This window comes from Mesocricetus auratus, unplaced genomic scaffold (assembly GCF_017639785.1).
Source record: "Mesocricetus auratus isolate SY011 unplaced genomic scaffold, BCM_Maur_2.0 Super-Scaffold_100014, whole genome shotgun sequence".
Taxonomy (NCBI): Eukaryota; Metazoa; Chordata; class Mammalia; order Rodentia; family Cricetidae; genus Mesocricetus; species Mesocricetus auratus.
Window position 1 is genome coordinate 43,354,400 of NW_024429197.1, and position 12,864 is coordinate 43,367,263.

Genomic DNA, 12,864 nt, shown 5'->3' on the forward strand with positions numbered 1-12,864 from the left:
TTGGCACAGAGTATGTGTTCAATTGAGTTGTAGGTGAAACAAAAACAAGTAGGTTGAGCTCTTCAAAGGAAGCTTTTTGCTATGTGTTTTGGTTATTGACAGCATTGCAGGAGACATTTCAGAGCTTTGCAGATTTCAACAACAAAACAAAGGACTTATTCATGCATAGCTTAGAAAAACTAATTTACCCATTTAACGGCCGGCTGTGACATAGACTACAGCCATTACATACAATCTACAGTAAGGAATGGAATAACATACCAGGACTCATTCTTTTTCCTAATTGGAGATGGTATTACATAATGGAGCAGAGCCCTGGTTGCCTCGCCAAGCCAAAAGAGAACACACAGATTTTCAATCCAGCTTTGACAGTGATTTTTTAGTAAAGCCCTGGGCAATGCATGGTGTTTCTGAGCCTTGGTTTTCTCAACTGCAAATTAGAGAATTTGGTATAGAAACTCTCTGGGTAGCACTTTTCTTTCCAAACCATATGATAACTCATTATCCAAAGAGGAGCATGTGTATCAAATTGCAAACATTCTGATTTCATGGCAGGGTCACGGCTTCACATTCTGAATTATGTGGCACCAGACTTAAAACGGGGTGAGCTGGGGAACTGGCTGCAGCCTCGAGGCCTGGATGTCTCCCAGCTTTCTGTCCACAGGTAAAAGATTGGTCATGTAGCTGAGGCTGGTCCTCTGAAGCTCTCCAAGAAATCCCTGGGGGGTGTGGGAACAGAAATTCCCAAGTGCTCAGCCCCCAAGGGTCCCCTGTGCCCCTCTACCGTGCATGTGCCTGCCACACTCAGACAGCTGCTGAGATCTCATGCAGAGGTGATGCTCATTAAACCATACCTCAGCTTCAAACCGCGATCCTCAAGTCATATTAGCACATTCTTCCTTCTGCTTCTGATCAGACCCAGAAACTCCCTCAAGTTGTGCATTCGCTATCTGCTTGGGGCCTGGCACGGCCTTTCTCCTTCCAGACTCCACATATGGCTTTATCGGTACTTGGAATCCCCTCTATTTCTGTGGACTTTCTGCCTTTTTAGGTGCCCTTTGAAAAAGCCTCCTGCTGCTTCCCGTTCTTGCCCAGAGTCTGGAGCACTCAGCTCTGGTCTCCTCTGCCTACCTGTCATCACGACTGCCCTGAACCCACGTCTTCAGTGCCAGGGTGTCTCTGTATTTTGGCTCCTCTGGGTTCCAGGTGACACCTTGTGAACACAAAGCTAGATCCAGGTCACGAGTCAATAGGATCTGAAAACTGTTTTGCAAAGTCCCTCTTCCTGGTTTAGGAAGTCCTACTTGCAAGTTCACAGCACCTTCTCATAGTTGTCCTGTCGGTAGGGTTCAGGGTGGATGGCAGGCATACCATCCTGAAGGACAGCTGAAACATGTAGGATACAAACAGGAGAAGCATCGGAGAGGGTAACTCTCTGAAGAGTGGGATTTGGAGAAGTTAGAGTGGAGGTAACACTGTATTTTGGCTGTGCTGACGACTGTGCAGGAATGTGTAGGGGAGAAGGAGCTGTGCTCAGCAGTGAAACATGGACGTAAAAGAAAGAGGCAGGGCCAGGCGGTGGTGGCACACGCCTTTAATCCTGGCTCTGAGGAGGCAGAGACAGGTGGATCATGAGTTCGAGGCCAACCTGGTCTACAAATACAAAGTTACACAGAGAAACTTTGTCTTACAAAAACCAGGAAGAAAGAAAGAAAGAAGGAAAGAAGGAAAGGAAGGAGGAAGGAAGGAAGGAAAGAAGGAAGGAAGGAAAGAAGGAAGGAAGGAAAGAAGGAAGAGGCAGAAAGCATGTGTGTATGCGAAGAAGGTCAAGTATCCCAGAGTTCAACATCTGGGCAGGAACTGAAGAACCATGTCCTGACACCTCAATCTCCACTTCCATTTCTTTTAATCACTTGACTACTTTTATGGAGGAGTTCATGTCTCACAATATTACTGTTACAAAGTACCACATTAGTGAAACCATTTGGTTTAGTTCTTGCTTCTACAGAAATAAGCTGAACTGATAATGGGACATGTTACCATTGTAGGTATTTGGAGAAGAGCAAGACTTCTTAGCCATCATGCTGGTTAAGTTCATGACTGGGTGATTTTTTTTTTGCATGGATTGGCCTGAGCACACAGTATTTCTAGCAACATCTATGGCTTCATTTTGTCACATGACAGTGATATTTCCTCCTCATCAGATTGATCACCCTGTGCTAAGTGGACTTCACGTGCCTAAAGTCACCCCTGTGTAAGATCCACTAGCCTAGAGAAAATAATATGAGCTACAGATTCAAACTCAAGGGGCAAAGTTAGCTAAGACACTAGTTATGGGATTTTAGAACTGTTACTGTGTGCCTTACAACATGGACACCAATCTTCACCTACAAGGATTGCTGTAAAAAGGTAAAAATAAAGTACATGAAACACCAGGCAGCGTCCTGGAGCCACAGAAGACAGGCAGGAAATGGCCGCGTTGTACTATGAACCGTGGTTCTTATTAAAGATGTCTGTATTATCGATGTATTATTAGAAATAATGCTTAACTAAAGTTTAAAAGTGACTGAAGAAACACATTCTACTTTCCAAGAAATAATAATGGCACGGCCTGCTGTGAGCACAGCTCCAGGCATCACTTACCCATGGATCCTTCTGTAATTTCCTGTCTCAAGTTTGGGACTACTTTTTGTTTTATCAGAGCCTTCCACACCTAGCACAAATAACTGTAATTACTGTACTAACTTGCCCGTTTACTAGGCTGCAATTTCCCAAAACTGTAGTGCTTTCTCACGTTCACCTTCCGTCTTTATCAGCTAGCGAAGTCACTTATCAGTATATACTTGCTGAAAGAATTTCTCAAGATTTGGTACTTATTCAGATATTCTAGGGGACACATTCAAAAGTAGACCAACCATATATTAACAGGTCCATCATTCCGCATCACACAGTATTATGTGTGACTAATGGAATCTGACCAGACAGGCTTAATCACAAACCTCCACCTTGCCATGTAGTTTTTGACAACGCTAGGCAGTCATATGAGCCATTGGTGTCCCATTTGGCAAGTGTAACAGAAAAGCAGTGTGTAAAAAGATTCTTCCTGTACTAAGTGTGAGGTAACAAGTGAGATAAGGAGTAGAAGTCTATTCTTCGGTCTATAACTCAACCTTGAGTTGCAGGTGCTCCCATGGCCAAATAAGGCTTCACATCTCTGTCCCATTAGGCTACAAAGTTGCTCTGAGGAGTGATTCTACACTGAGCAGAAATGTGTTTCTGCGGTCTAAAGTTTAGAAATGTAAGAGATCATTGCTTGTGCAACAATGTTTGTCACCAAACATTCCACATCTCATATCCATGTATGCATATTAATTATAAATAAGCACTCCTCAAAATCACATTACTGGAATCTACTGCTTGCCTACCCTGTCTTCCAGAACATAGAAAATGGTGAGTTAAGAAACTGGCATGGTTTGCTGGTCACTGGAAGAAACTGTGTTGTTCTAGCAAGGCAAGAACCAGAAGTTCTTTTCCTAAGATTGGCTAAACAAGTTTTTCTGTCATTAAAAAAAACACAGAAAGAAGAAAAGGATAGAGGGAGGGAGGGACGGAGGGAGGGAGGGATAGAGGAAGGGAGGGAGAGAAGGAAGGAAGGAAGTCCTTCCTTTTTTCAACACTGCAACTCAGATGAGCAATTTAAGACAATGTGGCATCTGACAGAGAATCCAATGTTAGTAATTATAAGTTGTGCTTAACCTAGCAAAAAGTTTAATTTTGACCAAAACAGGCTAATATGAGTATAAAGAAAATTGTGGAGATTTCCAGACATCTAGGATTGGCTGATGAATTGCTTGGACTTAATGCTTTTTCCTGAAGAACTGAAGTAGGTACAGCTACCATACAAAGACAGCCACCTCCCTGATGAAGGAAGTATCCACTGGGGAGGTAGTGCTGCTCTTACACTCACTCACTCACTCACTCACTCACTATGACACTATCTACTCAGAATGAAATGACTGTATCTACAAGAGTTTACAGAAGAGTAAATGAGATGATGCTGACATTCAAACCAGCAAATCCAAGATACAAGAACATAGACAAAGGAGAGATTTAGCTTGGGAGCCAAGAAGGCTTTCCAAAGAAGACGGCAGCATCTTCAAGCTTTGATGGGCAGTCAGAAGCTTATCTGATAGAGAAGAGCCACTGAAAGGAAAGGGGTCCCCGAGACAAATGAGGTTGTTATTTCCTTTCAGGACAGTTGGGGCGCTGGAGCCAAGAACAGACCTGGAACAAAGTTAATGCTATTTTTACAAGCAAGAAAAATACCAGCAGCAGGAGCCCTGGCCAGAACCGCCCCCACAAAGTGCAAACAAAACTACTCCTATCTGCTGGCTGTCTGCTGGAGAACTCACTAACCAGTCCCTTAAGAACAAAATGTTCTTTTATCTTTGAGTTTTCATTCCCACAAAGTTCTTCCTCCTCTGTTTCCAGAGCTGGAAAACTGGTGAATTGAGTTGTGTTGCTTTTGATCTTTATCATTGTCCCATCCCAGGCTGTCTTTGGGAATGAGTCTGTGGAGCAGCTCTGCTGAGGGTGACCCCTCCTACTTCTCTGAACGTCCTCAGTTCATCATGTCAGGCCAGCATACGACATGCTCATGGCTGTCAGGGCAGAGTGTGAGAGACTTGGATGGCATCTCGTTCCCACTCCACAGCTAGGCTCTCTTAATGACATTTGGGATTGCTTAGCACCATGTTCGTTCTCCCAGTTCTTAAGGCTGTTTCTGACTGACACCTACATAACTTCTTAGAATACTGGACCCCACATTCCTTTAAAGGTCATGAGGAGGACAGTCAAGGCACTTCCCGGGAACACAGAGGGGTCGGGTTCTTCTTTTCTGCCTGACTATTCACAGGAAAAAGGAGGGAGTTCTGCTGAGAAATATTGCACACGAGAAAGAGAGAGAGAGACAGAGACAGAGACAGAGACAGAGAGAGAGACAGAGAGAGAGAGAGAGAGAGAGACAGACAGACAGAGAATGTGTGTGTGTCTGTGTGTGTGAGCACATATATGCATGTATTGGTCTGTGCACATGGGCGATGCATATAATCAGCAGTTTTCATAGAAAAACCATAAAGGGCTATTGCTAGCTCTTCCTATAAAAGAGAAAATAAAAGTTGAAGAGGTAGCCTGTTTGTAGGCAATACAAGAATTTAGCCCAGTCAGGAGAACTCAAACCAATACGAGGAAGCTACATAAACATAGAGCAGGGAGAACAATGGAAATCTCCCCAGAAGGAATGGTCCTTGTCTGGTTTGTTCACTGCTAACAATCTCCAGTGTCCAGACCCAGCACAGGCAGGTCACAAACACTTGATATTCATCTTTAGTTCACTTGTGGTCAAATGGTCTTTTCAGGTCTCCCTGGCCTCTGTTTGCCTCCAAACCCAATGTGACAGGCACAAAGTAAAAAAAAAATGAGCATAATTTTTGCTTCCAGATCTCTTTACTTTCCTAGATTCCCTAATCCTGAGCTGGCTGAAAGATGATGGGAAAAAGAGGGAGGGTAAAATGCTGTAAGAACAAAACGTGATCAGAATTATCAGTAAGTCTTACTACCCCATAGCAATGAGAAGCTCTTCCCTGCCCTCTCCTGTCAGCATAGACACCCGAGTTCTGCCCCTTAAGAATTCAGGAATTTATTCTATCTTTTCACTTCTCAAACTTACTTCTCAGAGGTGGGAAATGGGTTCATGTGGGAGAACTTGAAGGCATAAGCCAAACCTTCTGGAGGTAAAATTTCTGTCAGTGAGCTCTGTATTTAGACAGCAAATGGGGGGTCATCTTGGAGTCTCCCCCTCTTGGACAGTACAAAATGTCCTGGGCAGAAATAAGAAGGTGCGCTTTGACACATCTTTAAGGAAGCCAGTGGAGAGGACAAGGGAAGTACAGTGCCTGAGGCTCCCCACTACAAGGCCCTCTTCCCTGTAGCACACAGTGGCCCCAGCCAAGTGTTTGTCACCTGGGCGAGGCAAATGGTTGAGACTGTCAGTCAAGGGAAAATTGCAAGTTTCCCTGACCATCTTCATGATCTGCACCGTCAGGGTAGCTATGAATGCCCCATGTCTGTCTCCACCTCCAGCTCTGTCTGTGCTTGTACTTCAAAGTGTGATACTCTACCCAGAAGCACTGTTCATACTGGGAAACCTTGGAGAGAAGCATCCCTGCCTGTGGTCAGAGCCACACCACACGTCAGCCTACAATTCCATGTGCAGTCCTGTTGCTTATTCTCTCTCTGGGACAGAGCCTGAGAACAGACAGATGAACAGGGGCCGAGCTCGCAGACTGATGGTTGTCATCCACTCTAAAGTTTAATGTGACTTTACTCAATACATTTCTCAGCTACCTATAAAACACAATACAATGTTCACCACTAGGTGTATGAGATGAATACTGTGGTGTCCTTGTTCTCAAGAAATTCCCAGTCTGGTAGAAAAAATAAACCACCATCATATCAATCATAAAATTACAACACAATGTGATCATTTCTTCAAATAAATACATATGACGAAAGGAGCATAATTCGCAGAATTTCTAAATGTGACTGTTCCACGGAACAACCTGCAAAGGAGAAAGCCTTTATTGACCATCACATTGGAGGGATCACGTAACTGGAAAGCCTCCCCTTTAGGACAATGCTGAGAGGTAGGAGCTGTCAGAGGCATTCAATACGGCAGAGGTAGGTTACATATTAATGAGAGGGTTCCCAACGAAAGTAATTCCCTTTCTCATTTGTGTGCAAAAATGCTTGTCCTCCCACATTCTAACACAGACAGAACGGTACTACATATGAGTCTCCTGACCTTGAACTCCCAGGCTACAGAACTGTAAGAATACATCTATACTCTTGGTGTCTGTGGCCTTGGGAATGCTATTATAACAGTGCAAAGTAGACTGAGATTACAACTCTCATTTCTAGGCAGATAACCCTTGTGCCAAGACAGAGATGGAATGAGAATTGGAAACACAACCTATGCAAGTCCTTGAAAGAGACAAATCTTGACTCTAAGGATGTGGTTCTCAACCTTCCTCATGCTGGGACACTTTACTCCAGTTCCTCATGCTGTGGTGACCCCCAGCCATACAATTATTTTCATTACTACTTCATAAACGTAGCTTTACTGCTGTTATGAATTACAATATAAAAATCTGTGTTTTCCAATGGTCTTAAGCAACCGCATGAAAGGGTCCTGGTGAGAAGAGCTGCTCTAAGGGGCAGTGTGAATTGGCAGTTCAGAACTGGAGTCTTACAATGCCACCCGACTGGTAAGGACAGCTGCTCTAAGGTGCAGTGTGAATTGGCAGTTCAGAACTGGAGTCTTACAATGCCACCCGACTGGTGAGGACAGCTGCTCTAAGGGGCAGCGTGAATTGGCAGTTCAGAACTGGAGTCTTGCAATGCCACCCGACTGGTGAGGACAGCTGCTCTAAGGGGCAGTGTGAATTGGCAGTTCAGAACTGGAGTCTTACAATGCCACCTGACTGGTTGACCTCTTGATTTACCTCTCAAGTAGCTAAAACCACATGTGTGTGTCACCACACTTGACTAAAGTCTTGGAACCTTAATCCATTGTAAGAAATGCATTTTAGCCATGGCCTGGTATACACATGCTCATACTTATAAATGGAAACACAGGCTAACAGCACAGTACTTAGTTACCCTATCAAGCAAGACACATACTGTCCCGTTCTGCTTTATATCCTACTATTCTTTCTATTCTGAAAACTCAATATCACATCTTGGTACACACTTGCCTTACAAATTACAAGCCATGATTTGAAACAAATGCTGCTGTACTGGAACAATAGCAAAAATATATGACTCCAGTATAACTGAGAGATTCTGAGAATCATAGTAGCCAAAAAAAGAAACACAAGGAAATTGCACTTAAGATGAAGACAAGAACAGAATCACCACATTCAACTACAGTTCTCTGCTTCGTTGTTAGAGTTTTGGAGGAGAAGCTGATTTTTTCCCATTTTATTTACACAGTTTTCGAGGTGCTGAGAACTGAGCCGTGCATCTTGTGCAAACCGAGCAAGTGCTTCTGCACTCAACTCTAGCGCCAGCCCCAGGCTTGTCTGAAATTCGCCTTTAACACTGTGCCAGAGTACGCGGCAAGCAGGCGATGGGTTTTTGAAAAATGAATAAATAAATGTATGAACTGAAGACTTGAAAGTTATACGGGAAATTAAATCAAGGCTTCAATAAAGTAATTGGATTTAGGAAAACAGCCAAATATTTTATGAAATAAATATATTATGCTTATAAAGATTTTGCACTACCATTATTAAAAAAAGAATTCATGAAAGTACTCTACCATCACACACTGTAGACGGAAGTGAATATATTCTGTTCAAGTTTTCAGCAAGCTAGAGAACTACCTAGATTAATTTTATATTATTATGTACTAAGAAATTAATAGCTTATAAATTTTAGTTTTAATTACAAGCTTTCTAATTCTGTTCAAATGCCTGCCTGTATAAAGGCCTTTCATTATTACACCTTGAATGAGTAGCCTTTGACCTTTGCTGTGTAAACAGAAAAGAAGTATCATGGGTTCTTGGCAACATTCTGTTTGCCCAGAGACCCCACAGAGCCAGTGCTGGGAGGGGAAGAAGAGTTACCTAGTCCTCCTGCATGGGCGTCAATGAGAGAGGCTGCCACAGCAATCCCCGGGGGAAGACCCAGCTCTTTAGCTGCCTCTGGTGTGAGCCCACTTCCAAGAGAAGTTCCAGGAGGCAGCACGAGATTTCCTGGGTAGACATGAGAGAAAACAAACACCCATCAGCTTGGAATACTCTAAAGTGAACAGAGGGTTTTCTTGCATTTTGGTTTTTTTGTTTTGATTTGTTAGGAGAAACATTTTGCTCCATCCTCCCTGCCTGCATTTTCTCAACTTCACAGAGACAGAAACCATGCAGCCATGAAACACCCCTTTGCTCGTTTTGTGACCTTGGTATATGTCTTTGATAGGCATGTGGACGCAGGCTCCAAAAGAAACAGAGAAGTGACTTCTGTGGTTACTTCCTTTTGCAGGGAAAGGGAAAGAAATACTTTGTTCCAAGAGAAAATTTCTTAAATTGTTGTGTTCCAGTTGGATAAGATAGTACAGTTGAAACCTTGGGGGATTCTATGAGGCTACTGCTTGCACAGAAACAATTCTTAGGAGTTTTGCAATACAGTGACCCTGATATTTCAAGTGACCTTGAAGTCTCACAGTCAGGCAGGCCTTTGGTTAATAATTTATCAATTGTCTAGCTTTGTGTGGGCACTGCCAGGCTGCAAAAAGCAGTTCTTGTTTCAACCTAACTAGGAAGATGAGGACACAGAAAAACATGTGAGGCAGAAAAAATAAGATGATCTATCCGTTGTCAGTTGTTTAACAGAGACTGCCCCCCTTCCACTCTGAAAAATAAGGATTTCTGCCTCGCGGGGACTGTGGAAGACTTAGACCATTTGCATTCTGTAATCTCTATTGAGCCCCAGGACTTGAGGATTCCAAAGGTGTGTTATTAGCTCTTTTAGTGTGAAAGCATCACTTATAGCTGTTTAGGGAGTGCCAGGTTTGGGCAGAGGTGACTCAGGTTCTCAGCACACACACACACACACACACACACACAGACACACACACACACACACACAAATACATACACACTGCAGGTGAAGATGGTAAATGGTCAAATAGTCCCCTCTAACTGCAAATAAAGCTCCTCCCAGTCCATGTTTATCTCTATTTTAAATAATAAACTTCTGTCTATAACTAACTCTGAAAGTAGGTTAGCCCCAAAAGACTGATATCACTGTGGTGGGTTTTAGATTTTTTCATTCAATACTGATTTTTTTTTTTTTTTTTTGCTTTTTGAGACAGAGTTTCTCTGTGTAGCTTTAGAGCTTATCCTCGAACTCACTCTGTAGACCAGGCTGGCCTCGAACTCACAGAGATCACCTGCCTCTGCAGACGTGCACCACCATGCCCGGTTCAATACTGATTTTAATTATTTTAAAAAACACATAGAATTTGTGTTCTGAAAAGCAAAGTATGTTTGAAATAATATGAACATGCACATTTATTTTTCTAGCATTCATTTCCAAAAAAAGCATTTCCAATGGAAATCTAGTATCTGAATTGTATTCGGTGTAAAACACGGACCATATAACAAACATTCATTCAGTCTGAAAAAGTGAATGTAAAGTATCTTACTATTAATTTTATATCAGTCTGAGGATGTAGGTCAGTGATATTGTGCTTCCTACTGTGGATAGGATCCTGGATTTATTCTCAAGCACAACAAAAAGAATTATTAGACCAATTATATGTTGAAGTGATCATTTTTTATCTATTAAGTTAAATAAGACATATCAGGATTAATTCACACTTTTTAAACTTTATCATTATGACTGGAAAAGTTTCACGTTCCCTGTCTTGCTCATTCACTGTATCTAGTGAATTGTGCTGGTCTAGCAAACACAGCCCAGATGCACAAACTCAGAGGTAGAAGAAGGCTAGCCATGGGTCTGCGCTGCATTCTCAGGACGTAAGAACTATGAAAGAGCCATACTAGAGATTCTGGATGGTGTCTTCATCATGTCACCATATGTATTCTGTAACATATGATAAACATCCCTCCTGGGATGAACTCTTCTAATCTCTCCACTGTGCTAAGAACATAGCATGCCTTTTGTCACTTCTAACAACATCTATGATGGGTACAATAGTATCCACTTTGTCCGTATCTCACAGGTGGATGTCAGGAAATTGAAATGTTTAGAACAGTTTGTCTTCTTCCGCAATATAGCTTAAGAGCTGGAGATAGGCCTTAGGTTCCCCTCTAACACCAAATCTTGTACTATGTTACCAAAGCACAATTTATTCTCAAACACAATTTGACTAAATGAAGGGATCAAGATCCATACTTCTAAAACAAGCATTACTGTACATTTAAAAACTACCACCATTTGGAAATTCTGCCAACAGAGTTAAAGGTTTGATTTCTAAAAGAAAGTAAAGGCTAGAAGCACTGTAGAAGCTGATCTTCAAGCTCTACAACTTCCATGGGCAGTTTTAGACAGGAATGGGGATTAGCATGGAAGACCTCTTTTCTCAGGGGAGACTGAGAAAAAGTTTAGTTGGTAAATGAATTAATTTGGCTATGGAAGACTGAGCAGAGTCCTGGGCTAGCAGCAGACCTGGTGTCAGTGTACACAGGGTAGGGAGATCTCTCAACAGGGAGAGCAGTTTGAACAGGAACCAGGATAGAAGAGAGTAAATACCATGGGTGATTGGTTCAGGGCTGGGTAAAGGGGATGGAGCACAGGCTGGGTTGGAAGCAGCAGGCAACAGTCAGAGATGCTTAGAAGGAGCAGGCCTTACAATAAGAATGCAGTCCTTGGGCCGTGGCACTGACTGTACCAGATCCCATGGGAGAGGTGATGCAACAGAGACACTTATTCCAGCAACATCTTAGGACAGGGTATGCTTGACATGAGTCAAGAAAACAGCAGTGAAGTTCTTCAGTCATCCAGAGTGGTGCCATTAAGGCAAGAGTAATTGGGATGCAGGAACAGAAAGGACAGGAGAGATTTTGTGCTCATGGTGCTAGTTTTAATGCAGGGAGTATGGAGGAGGAGAAGTTGCCATGGCTTGAATTCCCTTATCAAGAAAAGAAAAGCTGACTGGCTAAATTGGTTGAGGGTACAGACAGTGGCCAGTTGCCAGCCTCAACTCCCTTGGGGATCCTCAGCTGCAGATGCTGTCTCTAGGGCCCCTGGCCTGTGACTCAGTGACGGAGGAAGGAAGGCTGCCAAGTGCCCTTCACCCCAAAACACTCTGCTTGGCTGGCCAAGGTGATTTTGAACTCTCACCACTCACGGTCCCCCATTTTCCCAGGTAACCATCTCAGTTAACAACTCACAACTCAGTTAACTATCTCAGCTCTGGTCCTAAAGAATTCAGCCCAGGGCAGTGAGCCAGTCTTCTGAGGCTAGTGATCTAGGAATAAAAGCTAATGTTCACCATGATGAATATCCTTCCTTAAATTGGAACCACAGCCTTTAGGCATCATCTGCCTGACCTCAAACAAAAAGTAGCTCTGTTTATCCGAACCAGGACACAGCATAAGACAGGAAAGTGGAAATGCACATCGTGAGGAAAGAAATCTCTCACACCTTCATTTTCTCATCCAGAAACACCTTAGTGGGTCTAGGAATGCTAGATGCCATCCTACAATTTTTCCCAAAAGTTTTCATTCACCATGAAATTTAATAACCCACAGCATTGTTCTTCCAAGAGCTAATCAAGATATCACTGAATCAGCATCTGCGATTTCTCTATGTCCCTAAAACCACTCACTCATGTGTTTCACAAACATTTTAGGAACAGGGTTTAGAAGATGGTCTACAACAATGTTCACCTACCTCATACCAAGTTCTAGGTGTTGGCAAATAAGTGAAACAGGCCCCTAGGACTTCAAAATATTCACAGTAAAGTATGGAACTAAAATGGTGGGAAACTAAGATACTAAACTGTGTAGAAGACAGGAGAAAGTTGGAATGTGTACGATATGCTGAAAGAACTGAGAAGGACCCCTTACATTGGCCTCAGAGAATAAATAGAATCTTCAAGGCAGCGATGACACCTGGGCAAAGGTTGGAATGACTTTCAAAGGTGGAAAATGATGTTATCATACTAGAATTAGAATATTCTAGGAAGTTGCTCCATTAAAATAAATGGTGGTTCACTGTAGGGGGCCAGGAGTTAAGGTATTTTGCTCAGTGCAAAATGGGCACTGAGCAGGGATAGGG

The 12,864-nt window shown here is 42.8% G+C and overlaps 1 protein-coding gene across 6 annotated transcripts in view; it reads right to left on the reverse strand.

Moving 5' to 3' along the window:
* The window catches only part of Fggy (FGGY carbohydrate kinase domain containing), a 407,006-nt gene that overhangs the window by 194,369 nt on the left and 199,773 nt on the right, over nt 1-12,864 (reverse strand). For 5 of the 6 annotated variants that reach the window (XM_040757147.1, XM_040757146.1, XM_013116463.3 and 2 more), the window contains one exon: nt 8,688-8,816. The exons of the other annotated variant lie outside the window; for it this stretch is intronic. In XM_040757147.1, the coding sequence (XP_040613081.1) occupies nt 8,688-8,816 (129 nt within the window). The remainder of the gene's footprint in view (nt 1-8,687; nt 8,817-12,864) is intronic. 6 annotated transcript variants of the gene reach the window in all.